We start from the raw sequence: 19,125 nt of genomic DNA, 5'->3' as shown, positions 1-19,125 counted from the left end.
ACGTTGCCGTCTTTCCATAAAAGCTGCTCTGGTCAAGGAGTTGTGTCAAGGACTTTCATGTATTATCTTACTGAATCATAATATCCCTGCTAAGTACGTGGAATATTTTTGTTTTACAGATCAAAAAAGTGAAGCTCAAAGGGGTTAATTCATCCAAGTAACACAGTGGTGGCTTCATGATTGGAACCATCATATGTCCAGCCCCGAAATGGTTTTGAACCACTCTTTTCTTAGGACTAGGTTATAGTGTTTGAAAAGAGTTATTACATATAATTTTATTATAACTACTATTGTTAAGTAGTACATAAATCATGATCTTTAAGTCTTAATTCAAGTATCACTGCTCAGTTAGGTCTTTCAGTCCCTCCTGCATCATTTATGGCCGTTCTTACCATGCTTCATTTTCCCCCATAGACCTTACCTGTTACTCTCTATGTATTACATAGTCTACTTACATATTATGTTTATCATTTGTCCCCTCAGTAGTTTGAATTCCATGATGGCAGAGATTCTCATATGTTCTTTTCATTTGTGTTTCCAGTGCCTGGGACATATGTAGTAGGAACTCAGTGAGTATTTGTTGATAAATGAATTCTAATATTTAATTAGAATTTACTACATTTATTACAGTGTTAAATGCTTTTGGTTAATTCCTCAAACGTAACACTTAAACTTTTTCTATGATGCATCATGTAATTTGGCCAAGTCATTTAATTAGAGTATTGAGTGTACAGTGTATATTTAATGTAGATTTTTTTCCCCTTACTTTTGTAAATATAATGTCTCTTTCAGGGAAAGGCATCAGAGAAGCTTTCTGAAAACAGTAAAATATTAATCTCCATGGCTAAGGAAAACATACCACCAAACAGTCAACAGACCAGGAGTTCTTTAGGTATGTCATTAGGTTTGCCAAATTGATTTTAAAGTATTCTTAGCAGGCTATTGTGAAAGAGCTTTGTATTTTCAGAAAAAAAGATTTTTTTGGAATTGCAGTAACTCTTTGATTTCTGGAATCTTACATATGACTATACTGTCTGCAAAGGAAATAAAATGCATACTGAGAACCACCTACCCATTTTAAATGGTATTCCTTTATAATCTATGGAAATCATGGCAGTAAGTATATACAATATAGATAAAAATTAATTGAAAAATTTGAATGGAATTTGTGTGTGAGAGGATAAATGTGTTAACTGCATAAAAATGATGGATGTTTATTTAAAAATCAGAGTGCTTAGTGGCTACAAAATGCTATTGAGTGAGCATTTTAATTATAGATTACTATATTAGAATTGTACAGAAGTTAATATTGCAGCTATACTGAGTTTTTGAATATGGTTTATTATGAAAATATGTAGAGATTTTTTAATGAAGTATAAATAACATACAGTGTTATATTCAGGTGTACAAACGATTGAACAATTCTATATATTACTTGTTGCTTACCACGATAGGGGTGGTCATCATACAACATTATTGTGGTATTACTGACTCTATTCCTTATGCTGTATTTTTCATCTTTGTTTGGATTTTTATCTATTTCACCTGTCCCCTCATTCACTTCACCTTTGGCAACCACCAGTTTAGTTTGCTATATTTGAGCTGGTTTTTCTGTTTTTCGTTTTTTAGATTCACATGTAATTGAAATGATACGGTATTTGTCTTTCTCTGACTTATTTCAATTACCACAATACCCTTTAGATCCATCCATGTTGTTGCAAGTGGCAAGATCTTGCCCTTTCTTATGGCTGAGTAATATTCATTCCTTATATGTAACCATGTTGTCTTTATACGTTTGCTATTGATGGATACTGGGTTGCTTCCCTATCTTTTTATTGTAAATAATACTGCAGTGTGCTTAGGGGTGATATCTTTTCAAAATAATGTTTTTGTTTTGTTTGGTTAAATAACCAGTGATGAAATTACTAGGTCATATGTTATATTTATTTTTAATTTTTTGAGCCATCTCCATGCTGTTTTCTATGAAGACTAAACCAGTTTACATTCACACCAGTAGTGCACAAGGGTTCCTTTTTCTCCATGTGATTTTCTCCACATGCTTTGTCTTCACTTGTTGTTCCTTATGTTTTTGATTGTAGCCATTCTGGCAGGTGTAAATGTGGTTTTGATTTGTATTTCCCCGCTGATTTATGGTGATGAACATCTTTTTATGTGTCTATTGGTCATCTTTATGTCTTCTTTGGAAAAATGTCTCTTCCTGTCTTCTGCCCATTTTTTTAATTGTATTACATGTTTTGTTTTGTTGGGTTTTTTTGGTGTTGCCTAAGTTCGTTATATACTTTTGATATTAAACCCCTTACTGGATGAATTGTTGGTAAATATCTTCTTCTCTTCAGTGGGTTGTCTTGTTTTGTTGATGGTTTCCTTCATTGTGCAAAAGCTTTTTATTTTAGTGTAGTCCCAGTATTTTGTTTTTGCTTTTGTTTTCTTGCCTTAGGAGACATACATAGAAAAATGATGCTAAGACTGCTGTCAGAGGGATTATTACCTGTGTTTTCTTCTTGGAGTTTATGGTTTCAGGTCTCACATTTAGGTCTTAATCCATTTTGAGTTTGTTTCTGTGTATGGTGTACAAAAGTCATCCAGTTCTATTCTTTTGCATGTAGCTATCTATTTTTCCCAACGCCATTTATTAAAGAGATTATCTTTTTCCCATTGTATATTCTTGGCCTCCTTTGTCATAGGTTAATTGAACATGTAAGTGTGGATTTAGTTCTGGGCTAGCTATTCTGCTGCATTTATCTATGTGTCTGTTTTTGTACCAGTACCATAGTGCTTTGATGACTACAGCTTTGTAGTATATTTTGGAATTTGTTATTGTGATACCTTCATTTTTGTTCTTTCTCAGTATTTCTTTGACTATTCAGGATCTATTTATTTATTTATTTATTTTAAAGATTTTATTTATTTATTTGACAGAGAGAGATCACAAGTAGGCAGAGAGGCAGGCAGAGAGAGAGGAAGGGAAGCAAAGCAGGCTCCCTGCTGAGCAGAGAGCCCGATGCGGGACTCGATCCCAGGACCCTGAGATCATGACCTGAGCCGAAGGCAGCGGCTTAACCCACTGAGCCACCCAGGCGCCCCTCTTTTTATTTATTTTAAAGGTTTATTTATTTGACAGAGAGTGAGAGAGCATGTGAGCATGAGCAGGGAGAAGGGCAGAGGGAGAGAATCCCAAGCAGACTCCCTGCTGAAAGTGGAACTTGATGCTGAGCTTGATCCCCAGACCCTGAGATCACAACCTAGCTGAAATCAAAAGTCAGATGCCCAGCTGACTGAGCCACCCAGGAGCCCCAAGGCTCTTTTTAAATTTTAGTATTGTATTTTGGAAAAGCTCCTTTATTTCTAAGGACCCCAGTTTCCTTATTTATAACATAAAGAAGTTGGGTTATCTTCCAGACCTAAATTTTTATGAATTGAAATTTTGATTATTGCCAAAGATAATTTTTTAAAAGTAGATTCTCTTAAGCAGTACGGTTAGACAAAATCACTTTGAAATTCTGGGTTACAGCTTGCTTTGGATTGTACCTGTCATGCTTTCGTGACCTGGCACAGGTTATTTAAACTCTGTTTCCTTATCTTAAGAATTGGCATCTACCTTAAACAGGTTATTGTAGCAATAATTGAGTACATGTGAAAAGATCACTGGCACATAGTTGGTATACAATAAATACTTATTTTGTGACCTCATATCTTTTTTAATGTAGGTTTTGGTTTTTGAGAATTAAGAATTTAAGAATTATTCTTTATTACATGCACAAATGATAGATAGTTTAAAGTCTAGTTTAAACACAGTGACCTCTGTTTATTCCTTAATTGGTGTTCTTTAGGGCAATGTCTTACGCCTTTTCATTTCATACATTCCCTGACTGACCTTATCCACTCAGAGGCTTTATATGCCATCAGTGTGTTCATGACCCCTAAATCTGTATTCCAATCCTGATTTTTTTTTTAATTGAACTCTGGACCCATATATCTAATTTCCTATTGGACATCTATACTTGGATGTCATGGGCTCAAAATTAACATATGCAAGATTACCTTTTTTCTTAAACTTTCTGGTACTCTCATGAGGTGTTTGCTTAGTAATCCTCGACTCCCTTTGTCCCTTTGCCTCCCACAGCAAGTAATTACATAAGTTCAGTTGACTCTGCTGCTTAAATTTAAAAATAAGTTGATTTTTCTCTAATCCCACAAACATTATTTTATGCAGGCCTATGCTGTCTCAGATTTTTTTCTAATATTCTTTTTGTTTTATGGTCTGGCCCCCCCAACTAAGTCTGCACTGCCCTCATTATCCTTTCAGAAAACAAAGGATCACATTAACCTTGCTCAACTCCTTCAGTGTATTCTTATTTACTGTATGATAATTTTATCCTTTTATTGCTCTTCCAAGACTGTGTTGGCTGTTTATGCCTTGTGCTTCTGTCCCATTGATTCTCCCCGCGAAGTGTAGTTTTGAATTTACTTAGCTGTCTCTTTTACTGCAGTGGTATACCAGCTTGCCTGGCATTGTATATTTGCTGCCTAGCATAGTGCCTGGCACTTCATTAAAGTTGTTTTAAATGAATGAAGGTTCCGATTGCAAAAATAAACTATTCTGTTGGGTGTGTAAAATTTAATTTTCATAGTGTTTTATTGCCAACTGAAACAATAATTGTTTTTGTGCTTTGAATCTTATTAAAGAACAATATATAATTTGATTAATTTGATAACTTATCAGTATTCAGGTACTGACTGACTTGAATAATTGTGGCCTTAAAATTAGGCCAAATGCACATGAAAAGATGCTCAACGTCACTAGTCATGAGGAAAATCAAATTAAAACTACAAAGAGACCACATCATGCCCTTTAGAATGGCCATGATCAAAAAGACGGATAACAAATGCTGGCATGGAACCCTTGATTGCACACTATTGTTGAATTGAAGACATGCATAGTGAAATAAGTCAGAAAAATGTAGTGCATGATCTCACATGTGGAATATAAACAGAAAACAAAACCAGACTCAGAAAAAGAGCTCAGATTTGTGGTTACCAGAGGTGAAGGGTGGGGGCAGGGGAATTAGAGGAAGGTGGTCAAAAGATCTTAATTTCCAGTTATAAATAAGTACAGGGTTTAAAAATAAATAATATATACATACATATTATGGAAATAATGTATAGCATGATGATTACAGCTAACATTGCTGTGTGATGTATAGGAAATTTGTTGAGAGTAAGTTCTAAGAGTTCTCATCAGAAGGAAAATGTTTGTCTTTTTTTTTCTTGCCTTTTCATTTTATCTCTACAAGAAGATGGATGTTAGCAGAACCTATTGTGGTAATTATTCCACAGTATATTTAAATCAAACAATCAAGCTGTATGCCTTAAAGTTACACAGTGATGTATGTCAGTTATTTCTCAATAAGATTGGAAAGAAATCAGGCCAAATATGTAGTTTGTCATGATGGGAAAAATGTAAAAGAATTTGGTATTAGAGAGTTTTCTTTCTTTCTTTCTTTTTTTTTTTTGAAAGTTTTCTCGTGGTTTCTTACAGGATTTAGGAAGCAGACTGGTCTAAAAAAGGTCAAATTTGGAAATTATATTTTGAATTCAGTTCTTTGATACCCTACGTGAATAAGTAATTAAGCATAGTAGTTATCAATAATATATAAACTGGCAATATTCATTTAGCTAGTGAAAATCTATTGATAGCTCATGATGCAGCTATCATGAACCCCACTGCATTTTCCTGATTTTTCTAAATTCATCTCTGTTAGTGGTAATATTTATGGGTAATGCTTATCCATATAGCTTATTCTTCCATTCTCGTTCCGTACCTCACACAGAAGTATTTCAGGAGTTGATTTCTGACACCCAACTACCCAGGGTTGAACCAAACTTCACAGTTTAAGGGCATAGTCCTCCACAAGGCTTCTCTTACTTTGGACATTAGTAGCTAGTTTTATTGGAGTCCACAGGCCATCCTCTATTCTGGCTACAAATATGGGGGTTTCCACTACCCTGTCAAATTTGATAAATCACTAGAATGACTTATAGAACTCAGGAAAGTGCTGTACTTCATGATTACAGTTCTGTTGTAGCACAGGCCTCAGATTAGAACTAGCCAAAGAGGGGAGATGGATTAGGAGTGGTCCACATGTGAAGCTTCTGTCAGCCTCAGGATACGTCACCCTCCTCTCCTGCAAATTCAGTGATTGCCAGCCAGCATGCCCACCTGAGTTTCAGTGTCCAGAGCTTTTACTGAGATTTCACTGGCCACATCCCTCAGCCTCCAGACTCCCTATTTTCGCCTGAGGTCTGGCTGATGTTAAATGGTTGAAGGGTCTAACCCTCTAATCACATCTTTCCAGTGTGGTCTTTCTGGTGTGACCAGCTCCCATCTATGTTATCTCTTCAGCATAAACTATTTAGGAACTGACCATGAATTTGTATAAACTATTGGGTATGGGTCCCAGGGACCTACCATGAATATTGCGAGCCTCTCATCACTCAGAGTATTCCAAGGATTTAGAAATTAACCTTCTAGGAACCAGGACAAAGGATAGTGAATAGTTCTTTATTTTATATAGCATGTACATGGTTTAGTCTATATAAGTCAATGAAATGATGTCGTCAGTAGGAATTTCTTAGAATAACTTAGGTTTAATGAAATATGGGAGTCAGCTGAAAATGACCTGTAGAAGTAAATGATACTTTCTATGCCATATCTAGGCACGTTAGTGATTTTTTAGGTAAAAGGAATTAGTCGACTTTTACTAACTCCTTATTGTATTTATAACCAATATTAGAAGTGCTTTCATTAATTTTTAAAGTGTGTAGGTCTATGTACCTCAGTTAAATATCATCTTTTTAAATTTTTCTCTTTCTTAGAGAAATTGAATATTTTCCTTTAGGTTGAGCATTATTATTTTTTTAAAAAAAGACTTTATTTATTTGACAGAGAGAGAACACAAGCAGGGGGAGTGGGAGAGGGAGAAGCAGACTTCCCGCTGAGCAAGGAGCCTGATGCGTGGCTTGATCCCAGGACCCTGAGGTCATGCCCTGAGCTGAAGGCAGACGCTTAAAGACTGAGCCACCCAGACGCCTTGAGCATTATTACTTTGATTCTAATGCTTTATATCCTAGAAGATATTTTAATAATTGACATGACATAGCCAGTACTTTCACCGTTTTTGCATATATACCTATTTTTAACCCACCATCTATAGATTGTGCTACTTTTGAAAGGTAGTATTTGGCTCAAATGGTGAAGATAGAAGCATTGCTTTGGTTTGAGTTTTGTCAAATTTTTTTCTAGTAAAGAAATAAAATTTGCACATGCAATATGATAAAGTGTATAGAACAGAGACCCCCTGGTTGGCTCAGTCGGTTGGGTGTCCAACTCTTGATTTCAGCTCAGGTCATGATCTCAGAGTCTTGAGATTGAGCCCTGTGTCAAGTTCTGTGTCCAGCAGGAAGTCTGCTTCTCTCTCTCTCTGTCTCTCCCCTGCCCCTCCCCTTGCTCGTGCTCTCCATCTTTTTCTAAAATAAATAAATAAATCTTAAAAAAAAAATTCATAATAGTTTGAAAATTTGTGACCCTCCCAACCCTACCCTCTAGTCTTCTCTTCTTAAGCAGTATCTTGTATATAATTTCATGGTTAGACTGTGCATATGTGTATATACCCCTTCTTTTTCTATATATCTGGTATTATAGGTCCTGTTCTGTATTTGAAAATACTAGTTTTGTGATTTACAGTATAGGGACATGACCACAGCCTTTTGAGATTAAAAAGCAGTGGAATACATCTATTTGACCTGGAGCAGTTCCTGTCTGCTGCTAAGGTTTTCATTACAGATGCAAGAAAAAAGTGTCCTAATTGTGGCAGCCATGATTGAATGGGGGAACACAGGGGGAAACATGGAGAAAGAATTTTTGCAACTCAGAAATAACTTGTAAATACTGAAAAGCCAGTTATATTCCAAAAAAGAAACTGAAATTTTAGTTAAAAAAAGGTAACCTAGACCTGGGCATAAAACTATATTAGCCAACCTTTATCTCTGGGTGTAAAGAAAGTTCATTGTATACCAAACTGGTACTTGCTGTGGGTTATGGAAGATGTCATATAGCACTTACTATGTTATATTGAAATTATATGCTTGCTTGTTTATTGTCTAGATGCTGTTCGTTTGGGCAAAGACTTATATACCTGTTTATCTCCCCAAGACCAGCAAAGTACCTGGCATATGGGTGGTGCTTAGTAAATATTAAATGAAGATTTACTGAGTCAGTATGTATCTTGGAGGAGAGGTTGGCTTTTAAATGTGGCAATGTTGAAATTTATTTTAAAAAAACTAAGTGCAGAGTAAGAAGAAATCCATTAAGAAACTTAGTATTTTCAGTAAGTTATTTAATAAAATTTCATGAATTAAAGGAAATGCTAAGGACAATTTTCTTTTTTCTTTTTTTAAAGATTTTATTTATTAGAGAATGAGAGAGTGCAAGCATGAGAACAGGGAGGGTAAGAGGGAGAAGCAAGCTCCCCGCTGAGTAGGGAGCCCAATGCAGGACTCAATCCTGGGACTCCAGGATCATGACCTGACCTAAGGGCAGTCGCCTAACCAAGCTGAGTCACCCAGTTGCCCTAAAAACAATTTTCTATCAAAAACGGTCTCATTTATAAGAAGAAAAAGATGTTAGGTTAACCTTAGATAAATCTTCAAATTCAGCAATTAATATGTCACCATATTTGTCAGTGTTCTTCAGAGATCCACAAGAATGCGTATGAATAAGTAAATACATATAATACATAAATACACACCCACACACATATTTATAGAGGGAGAGAGAGAGAAATAATTAAGGACTTGGCTCATGATTATGGAGGCTGGAAAGTCTAATATCTGTAAGGTAAGCTGTGAAGCTGGTGACCCAGGGAAGAGCTGATGTTGCAGTTCTAAGTCTGGAGATTGTTGGCAGAATTCCTTCTTGCTTGGAAAAGGTCAATCTTCATTAAGGCCTTCCACTGATTAGATGAGGCCCACTCACATTATGGAGGGCAGGTTGCTTTACTCAGAGTCCACCAGTTTAAGTGTTTATCTCACCCAAAAAGCACTCTCACAGAAACATCCATAATAACGTTTGACCAAATATTTGGACACCATGTCCCAGCCAAGTAGGCCCCTAGAATTAACCATCAGAGTCACTAATGAAATCTTTTCTTTTATTGACTTTCTTTACAAGTGGCATAGAAAAAAATGTTAAAAATTCAATGTAAGTAGGGGGTACCTGGGTGGCTCAGTTGGTTAAGCATCTGCTTTTGGCTCAGGTCATGGTCCTGGAGTCCTGGGATCGAGTCCCGCATCAGGCTCCCAGCTCCACAGGGAGTCTGCTTCTCCCTCTGACCTTTCCCCCTCTCATGCTCACTCTCTTTCTCTCTCTCTCTCAAATAAATCTTTTTTTTTTTTTTTTAAGATTTTATTTATTTATTTGACAGACAGAGATCACAAGTAGGCAGAGAGGCAGGCAGAGGGGGGGGAAACAGGCTCCCGGCTGAGCAGATAGCCCAATGCGGGGCTTGATCCCAGGATCCTGGGATTATGACCTGAGCCGAAGGCAGAGGCTTTAACTCACTGAGCCACCCAGGCACCCTCAAATAAATCTTAAAAAAAAAAAGAAAAGAAAAGAAAAGAAAAGAAAAAAAACACAAAAAACTGCAAGTAGGATTTCACATAACTGTTAGCACCAATAAATATTTAGTGTTTGCTGACTTATCTAATATTGCAAGCGTGTTATGTGGACAAGTTAGACCTCTTAGACAAAATTGATAAATTCCTAGAAAGGCCCAAATTACTGAAATTAATTGAAGAAGAAATGGAAAATCTAAATAGACATATAACATGTAAAGAAATTGAAATCTTCATTACAAGTCTTTCACAAAGAAAAGCCCAGGCCTGGATGGTTTTGTTGTTGAAATCTACCAAATGTTTAAAGGAGCAATAATATCATTACTTTATAATCTTGAAGCAAAAGAGAAAGGCACACTTCCCAACATACATTGTGAGGCCAGTATTATCCTAATATCAAGGCCAGATGAAATTTTTGTAAGAAAAGTAAATTACAAGTTAGTATATCTTTTGAATATAGATTCAGAAATCATAAAATATTAACAGATTGAATCTAACAACATATAAAAATGATTATACACTCTGGCCAAGTGAGCTTTATCATAGCAATGCAAGTTTTTAGTCTTAATATTTTAAGATTAATATATACCAGATTAATAGAATTAAGGACAGAAAGCGCATGGTTATCTCAATAGTTGCAGAAAAAAGATTTGACCAAATCCAACACGATTTATGATAAAAACTGTCAACAAACTTGGAATAGAAGAGATCTTTCAATTCTGAAAAAGAGCATCTGTGAAAAACCTATAGCCAACATCACACTTAATAGTTGATGACTACAAAGCTTTCCTTCTAAGAGCAGGAAAAAGACAAGGATTTGTACAGTTACCACTTCATTCAGCTTTGTGCTGAGTGTTCTAGTCAGTGTAATGAAAGACTACAAGAAATACAAAGCATCAAAGTTAGAAGTAAAACTGTCCTTGTTTGCAGATGGCATGATTCTGTTTGGAGAAATCCTAAGGACTACACAAAAAAAACTATTAGAAATCATGAGCTTATTAGTAAGTTCACAGAATATGAGATCAATTAAAAAAAGTTGTTTCTTTATATTATAGCAATGAACAATATGAAAATATTAAGTAAACTGTTCAGTTCCAGTAAATGGTGTAGTGCAGTAAAAAGTGATCTCTTTGCATTCTTGTGTGTTTTTCATGGTCTTTATTAGTGCAATATTGTAAACTTTGGGTTACACCCTGGAATCCATACAAAGTGCCGCTAGTGATGCTGGGAGTGCCCCCAAGAAGCAAAGTCCTATTACAATAAAAATTGAATTGGTTGATACGTAGATTAAGGTCTACTGCTGTGGTTGGCCCAGCATTTCAAGATCATTGAATTCTGTGTTAAGGACCACTGTGAAAAAGAACAAAAAAGGAAATTCATGAAGCCATTGCTCTGCTACACCAGCAGGTGTGAAAACCTTGCACTTTTTGTGAATACCTTTTTATGTTTTATTGAAAATGGAACCTTTATGTAGGTGCAGGATTGCTATAAGAAAGGCATACCTATATACTGTACTATGATTTGAGGAAAAGCAAAGTTATCATGTGGCAATTTAAAGCAAAAGGAAGATGAAGAATCTAAAGGTGGAGAATTTAATGCCAGCAAGGGATGGTTGGATAATTTTGGAAGGAGGTTTGTCTTAATGCCAAGATAGCAGGGGAAGCAGCTCCTGCTAATGAAGAGGCAGCAGACAAATTCCCAGATGCCAGTAAGAAAATCATTGAGGAGAAAGAATATCTGACTGAACAAGTTTTAATGTAGATGGAGGTCCCCTATTTCAGGAAAATAAAAATACCACAAAGGATATGTGTTAGTAAGGAAAAGAAGCAGTTGATATTGTACAATGCCCCTGCCTACCCAGAACCCCATGATTTCAACACTGAAGATGTTGAATATTCTACTTGCCCCCAAACACAACATCTTTTTATTCAGCCTCTAAATCAGGGGGTTATATGGACCTTTGTAGCTCATTACATATGGTACTCCATGGAGAGGATTGTCAGCAGTATGGAAGAGAGAACCCTGATAGGGAGAGCACCGTGAAAGTCTGGAAGGATTGAAGAGGTCATCATTTTTGTAGGAAAAGCCATGAAAGCCATTAGGCCTGCAGCAATAAATTCCTGCTGGAGAAAACGGTCTCCAGATGTTGTTCATGACTTTGTAGGATTTATAGCAGAGCCAGTCAAGGAACTTATGAAAGAGATTGTGGATATGGCAAAAAAGAAAAAAATGGTTTCAAGATAAGAATCTTGGAGAAGTTCAAGAGTAAGTAGACACCATGCCAGAGGAATTAATAGAAGATGACTCGATGGAGATGAGTACTTCCAAACCATGGCAAATGATGAGAAGGAAGACCTCGAAGAGCAGTGATAGAAAACAAATTGATCTGACAGTCTGGCAGAAGTGTTTGAGTTATTCAAGACTGCTTTGACGTCTTTCACACCAGGGGCTCTTCGGTGTTATGGGCACTGAAATTAGAGGACATGGTGGGGGAAGGATTGATAGGGTATAGAAACGTTTTTAGAGAAATGAAAAAACAACAGTTAAATTACAATGTCTATTCCTAAAGGGATACTAAGTGTGCCAGCCTCTCCTGGCTTTGCTCCCTCTTCTTCCACTTCTTTTGCTTCTGAGACAGCAAGACAGATGCCTCTTTTTCCTCCTCCTCTTAAGCCTACTCATTGTGAAGATGACAAGGATGAAGACCTTTATGATGATCCTTTCCACTTAGTGAATAGTAAGCAGTTATTGCACTGTACAGTAGTTGCAGTTATCTTTTGTGTCTTAGTGTGAAAGTTTAATAACTCTATGGCAAGAACTGTATATTTTTGTGTTATTATTATTGCCTAGATATTCATTACATAGAACATTGCATGCAAGACTTCTATGGAAATGGATAGCCTATCCTTGTGTAGGAATAAGGTGAGTGATGTTTAGTATAAAATTAATTAGGTTTCCTATGTTTTATATCTTTGCTTTCAAAGAATTACATTATCATATAGTATGCTGCTCTTGTAACTGAAGAAACTATCATCCTATCATCATAGATAGTGGTTTTTAAAATAATGTGACAGTGTTTCCTATACTATATTATGAATATGACTATAATACTGTATGCCATAAAAATTTTATAACAGTTTGTTAGTGTATAGTTTAGGCTACTATGAAACATTTGTATCGATTTTATGAGGCTGCCATAAAGTAATCATGTTGCTGCTTCTTTGTTATTAATACATGTCATTATACCTGTAAATATAAATTTCTTTTTCACATTGTCTTTTTTTTTTTTTTTTTTTTAAGTAAGTTCTGCACCCAATGTGGGGCTTGAAAGGGGGTCTTCACTCTACTGACTGAACCAGCCAGGCACCCATTATCATTTCATTTTTGATGTCTAGTGTTAGTAATACATATAATTTTGACAATATTTTAGTCAAAAGATAAATAAGATAATATTGATGTAGGTAACAATGTGATTCATCTCGTGAATAGATGATGTACACTTAATAGTATTGATAAATATAGTAAAGTACTATCAATGTATTTTCCTTATGATTTTTTAGGGGAGGGAGAAAGTCACTTTATTCTAATTAATTCACAAATGAGAATATCACAAAGGGTGATTTAAGGAGACACACAAACATCTGCCCAGTGCCAAACTCAGAACATTTGAGTGAACTTCTACATAGTAAGAATACCCTTTTTCATTCTAAATCCAAAGATAGCTGTATTTAATTATGAAGGAGAGGTTTACCTGGTGGTTTTATACTTTATATATTCACTATTAATTATATTTTTATGCTAAATTAGCTTGGTCATGAGAGATGATTTTCCATATCTTTAATCTGAACTTCTTGATTAGGCTAATTGCATATCTACACTGTTTCAGTACCTCACTGAAACCTTCACAAAGCTTAAGGTCACCCTGGTTTTGGGCACATTCCAGAAACTGTTTCACCTCCTAGTGGCATGGGCCAAACTGCTGCTGCTGGTATGCTGACTGGGTTCCCTGAGGCTTCTGGTAAGTGATGTCAGGCCTTGAAGGCTCAGTATTACTTCCTTCACAAGCCCCAAGTAATGGCATGACCCATCCTGTGCCCAACAGCAGAGCCCACAGCCACTCCATCTGCTGTGGTTGCCATTTGGGCTATGAGACCTGGCTGCCGCAGCAGATGAGCCAACAGCAGATGGTGGAGCTGCTGCTGAGGGCTGAGCTGCTGGTGCTGGTCTAGGCACAGCTCTCATCTGAGGTGCCCGGCTGGCTGGAGGGGCCATGTGGAAGGTGTGCCACTAGCTTGTACAGGGCTTGGTTACTTGCAGAGCAGCTCAGTATCTAGAAGTCCGAGATTCAGTGGAGACCCCAGCGGCTTCTTCTGTATGATATAAGGAACATTTTCCTTAGCTTTGTGGGGGCACTTGGGTGGCTTAGTCGTTAAGCATCTGCCTTCGGCTCAGGTCATGATCCCATGATCATGGGACTGGGCCCCACATCAGGCTCCCTGCTCAGCAGAAAGCCTGCTTCTCCCTCTCCTACTCCCCCTGGTTATGTTCCCTCTTCTGCTGTGTCTCTGTCAAATAAATAAATAAAATCTTAAAAAAAAAAAAGGTATGGGCGCCCGGGTGGCTCAGTTGGTTAAGCGACTTGCCTTCAGCTCAGGTCATGATCCTGGAGTCCCAGGATGGAGTCCCACATCAGGATCCCTGCTCAGCAGGGTGTCTGCTTCTTCCCCTGACCCTCTCTCCTCTCATGCTCTCCCTCTCTCTCATTCTGTCAAATAAATAAATAAAATCTTAAAAAAAAAAAGGTATGTGTAGATTTTCAGTGGCATGGGGGTTGCCACTCCCCCCTCCCCCATTGTTCCAGAGTCACCTGTTCTTAAAAGTGTATTTAACAAACTGTGCAAGACTTATACACAGAAAACTACAAAATGTATCAGAGAAATTAAAGAATGTGCAAGTGGAGGGAGAGATATTCTATATTCATGGATTAGAAGTCTCTCAACATTATCAGATTGCCAAGGCATAGCAGAGATGCTTGTGACTATTGTAAGGTATACAACAAGGCAAGCAGTGTTTAAATAACTCATGAAAAGTTCCCCCCTCCCCAGGAATTAAAAAATATCTTAATTCTCAGTGTTCCTAATATTTTAAACTTTAGTATAATAATTATTTGTTTCCTTTTTCTTAATTTCCATATGTGTTTATAACTGACAGAGTTTGTTGTTATTGTTGGTAGTGGGTGTTTTTTTTTTTTTTTTTTTTTTTTTAAGATTTTATTTATTTGACAGAGGCAGAGAGAGCCAAGCAAGGGGAGCAGCACACAGAGGGAAAGGGAGTAGCAGGCTCCCTGCTGGAGCAGGGAGCCCAACAGAAGACTGGATCACAGGACCCTGGGATCATCACCTGAGCTGAAGGCAGATGCTTAACCATCTGAGCCAACCAGGTGTGCCCCTGTAGTAGGTTCTTTTTGTTTTTGTTTTTGTTTTTTTACTCTTTTGACAAAAGTTCATAAAAGTCACAGAACAATCATAGTTTTCCCATTGATCTTTAAGATTGCTGCACCATTTTATTTTGTGTGGTGATCAGTGCAGTACCAGCAGGCTTCTTGATAGCTGATTTATAAGGAAATAAAAAGAACTTGGATGGCCATGACAGTCTTGAAGAAAAAGTTGGAAATAAAGTTGGAAAACTTAGTGTTATTATATATAAAAACTTGGCATGAAATTATAGTGATTAAGACTATTTAGTTTTGGCATGAGGTTAGACAAATAGACCACAGGGACAGAATAGAGAGGATTTAAACAAATCCATTATATACAGATACCTGTTTTATGACATAGGTGCCTCTGCAGTTCAGTGGAGAAAAGAATGGTCTTTCCAGTAAATGGTTAAGTTAGGCATCCATACTAAAGAAGAGAAAAAAAAGAAACCTTAACCTATACCTCACACTGCATAATGGTATTAATTCAAGAGGGATCACAGAGCTAAAGGTAAAACTTAATACTATAAAGCTCTTAGAGAAAACATAGGAGAATGTCTTTGAGACGTTGGGGGTAGATGAGAATGTCTTAAATAAGACAGGAAAAGACCTAATCATAAAAGAAAAGTCTGATAAAATGGATTTCATTAAAATTAAGAACTCTTCATCACAGGGGTGCCTGGGTGGTTCAGTGGGTTAAGTGTCTGCCTTCAGCTCAGGTCATAATCCCAGCGTCCTGGGATCAAGTCCCATATTGGGTTCCCTGCTGAGCAGGGAGTCTGTTTCTCCCTCTCCTTCTACCCCTTCCCCCACCTGCACGTGCTTGCTCTCAAATAAAATCTTAAAAAAAAATTATTGGTTTCTCTTTATTATTTTTCTTGCCTGTTTCTCCTTCTCCTGCTCCCCCTGCTTGTGTTCTCTCTCTCAAGTAAATAAAATCTTTTTTTTTTAAAGAACTATTCATTATAATACATAGCAGCCATAGGTATATGTATAAAATCTATGTATGTTTATGGTGTAAGAGAATGGTCCAGTTTGATTCTTCTGTATATAGCTCTCCAGTTTTTCCAGCACCATTTATTGAAGAGACTTTCTTCCACTGGATATTTTTTCCTCCTTTGTCGAAGATTATTTGACCACTTAGTTGAGGGTCCATATCTGGGCTCTGTGTTCGGTTCCATTGATCTACGTGTCTGTTTTTGTGTCAGTACCATGCTGTCTTGGTGATCACAGCTTTGTAATATAGCTTGAAGTCAGGCAACATGATGACCCCAGATTTCTTTTTTCCTTTTTCAATATTTCCTTGGCAATTCGGGGTCTTTTCTGGTTCCATACAAATTTTAGAATTGTTTGTTTTAGCATTTTGAAAAATGCCACTGGTATTTTGATCAGGATGGTATTGAAAGTATAGATTGCTCTGGGCAGCGCAGTCCTTTTAATGATGTTTATTCTTCTGATCCAAGAGCATGGAATGTTCTTCCATCTTTTTGTGTGTTCTTCAATTTTTTTTCACAAGTGTTTCATAGTTCTTAGAGTATAGATCCTTTACCTCTTTGGTTAGGTTTATTCCAAGGTATCTTATGGTTTTTTGGTGCTATTTAAATGGAATTGATTCTCTAATTTCTCTTTTTACAGTTTTATTGTTAGTGTATAAGAAAGCAACTGATTTCTGTGCATTGGTTTTTGTATCTTCCCACATTACTGAATTGTTTTATGAGTTTTAGTAATTTGGGGGTGGAGACTGCTGGGTTTTCCACAAAGTGTCATGTTATCTGTGAAGAGAGAGAGTTTGATTTCTTCTTTGTTAATTTGAATGCCTTTTATTTCTTTTGGTTGTGGGATTGCTATTACTAGGACTTCTAGTACTATGTTGAACGATAGTGGCAAGAGTGGGCATCCTTATGTCCCTGATCTCAGTGGGAAGGCTGTCAGCTTTTCCCCATTGAGAATGATATTCACTGTGGATTTTTCATAGATGGATTTTATGAAGTTGAGGAATGTTCCCTCTGTCTCTATACTCTGAAGAGTTTTAATCAGGAAAAGATGCTGTATTTTGTCAAATGCTTTTTTTGCATCAGTTGAGAGGACCATGTGGTTCTTGTCTTTTACTTACGTGTTCTATCACATTGATTTGCGAATGTTGAACCACCCCTGCATGCCAGAGATAAGTCCCACCTGGTTATGATGGATAATCCTTTTAATGTACTGTTGGATCCTGTTAGTTAGGGTCAGTATTTTTTTTAAAGATTTTATTTATTTATTTGACAGAGAGAGATCCCAAGTAGGCAGAGAGGCAGGCAGAGAGAGAGAGAGGAGGAAGCAGGCTCCCTGCAGAGCAGAGAGCCCGATGCGGGGCTCGATCCCAGGACCCTGGGATCATGACCTGAGCCGAAGGCAGCGGCTTTAACCCACTGAGCCACCCAGGCGCCCCTGTTAGTTAGGATCTTGTTGAGAATTTTGGCATCCGTATTCATCAGGGATATTAGTCTGAAATTCTCCTTTTTGATGGGGTCTTTGGCTGGTTTGGGGATCAAGGTAATGTTGGCATCCTAGAAAGAGTCTGGAAGTTTTCCTTCTACTTCTATTTTTTTGAAATAGCATCAGGAGAGTAGGTATTATTTCTCCTTTGAATGTTTGATAGAATTCCCCAGGGAATCCATCAGGCCCTGGACTTTTGTTTTTTGGGAGGTTTTTGATACACTGCTTCAATTTGTTACTAGTTATTGGTGTATTCAGGTTGTCAGTTTCTTCCTTTTTCAGTCTTGGAAGTTTATAGCTTTCTAGGAATGCATCCATTTCTTCTAGGTTGCTTAACTTATTGGGATATAGCTGTTGATAATAATTTCTAATGATTGTTTCTATTTCCTTGATGTTAGCCATGATCTCCCCCCTTTCATTCATAATTTTATTTAGGTCCTTTCTCTTTTCTTTTGAGTAGTCTGGCCAGTGGTTATCGATCTTATTAAGTTATTGATCTTATTAACTCTTTCAAAGAATCAGCTTATAGCTTCATTAAAGTGTTCTACTGTATTTCTAGTTTCTAATTCATTGATCTCTGCTCTGATCTTAATTATTTCCCTTCTTATACGTGGGTTAGGGTTAATTTGTTGTTGATTCTCCAGATTTTTTTTTAAGATTTTATTTATTTATTTGACAGAGATCACAAGTAGGCAGAGAGGCAGGCAGAGACAGAGGAGGAAGCAGGCTTCCTGCTGAGCAGAGAGCCCGATGAGAGGCTCAATCCCAGTGACCCGAGCCGAAGGCAGAGGCTTTAACCCACTGAGCCACCCAGGTGCCCCAATTCTCCAGATTTTTAAGGTGTAAAGACAGTTTGTGTATTTGGGGTTTTTCTTTTTTTTTTGAGTGAGGCTTGGATGGCTATATTTTTCCCCCTTTAGGACCACATTTGCCATACCCCATAGGTTTTGGATTGATGTGTCTTTGTTGTCATTGGTTTCCGTGAATTGATTAAGTTCTTTGATTTCCTGATTGACCCGAACATTCTTTTTTTTTTTTTAATTTAAAAAAAATTTTTTTAAAATTTTCAGCGTAACAGTATTCATTGTTTTTGTACCACACCCAGTGCTCCATGCAGTCCGTGCCCTCTCTAATACCCACCACCTGGTTCCCCCAACCTCCCACTCCCCCACCTCTTCAAACCCTTCAGATTGTTTTTCAGAGTCCATAGTCTCTCATTGTTCACCTCCCCTTCCCCCAAACGTTCTTAAGCAGGATGGTCTTTAGCTTCCAAGTGTTTGAATTTCTTCCAAATTTTTTCTTGTGATTGAGTTCCAGTTTCACAGCATTGTGGTCTGAGAACATGCAGGGAATAATCTCAGTCTTTTGGTATTGGTTAAGATCTGATTTGTGACCCAGGATGTGAACTGTTCTGGAGAAAGTTCCATGCGTGCTCAGGAAGAGTGAGTATTCTGTTTTAGGGTGGAATGTTCTGTATA

General features: G+C 37.1%; 1 protein-coding gene and 1 pseudogene across 15 annotated transcripts in view; one reads left to right on the top strand and one right to left on the bottom strand.

Moving 5' to 3' along the window:
• CSPP1 (centrosome and spindle pole associated protein 1) overlaps positions 1-19,125 on the top strand; it is a 281,804-nt gene that overhangs the window by 138,808 nt on the left and 123,871 nt on the right. For all 15 annotated transcript variants that reach the window (XM_047725298.1, XM_047725303.1, XM_047725299.1 and 12 more), the window contains one exon: positions 793-892. In XM_047725298.1, the coding sequence (XP_047581254.1) occupies positions 793-892 (100 nt within the window). The remainder of the gene's footprint in view (positions 1-792; positions 893-19,125) is intronic.
• On the bottom strand, positions 13,479-13,999 carry LOC125097568 (coiled-coil-helix-coiled-coil-helix domain-containing protein 2-like; annotated as a pseudogene).

Source organism: Lutra lutra, chromosome 4, assembly GCF_902655055.1.
Source record: "Lutra lutra chromosome 4, mLutLut1.2, whole genome shotgun sequence".
NCBI classification, from domain to species: Eukaryota; Metazoa; Chordata; class Mammalia; order Carnivora; family Mustelidae; genus Lutra; species Lutra lutra.
The sequence above is the reverse complement of the archived record's forward strand: the minus strand, read 5'-3'. Positions and strand labels throughout refer to the sequence as shown.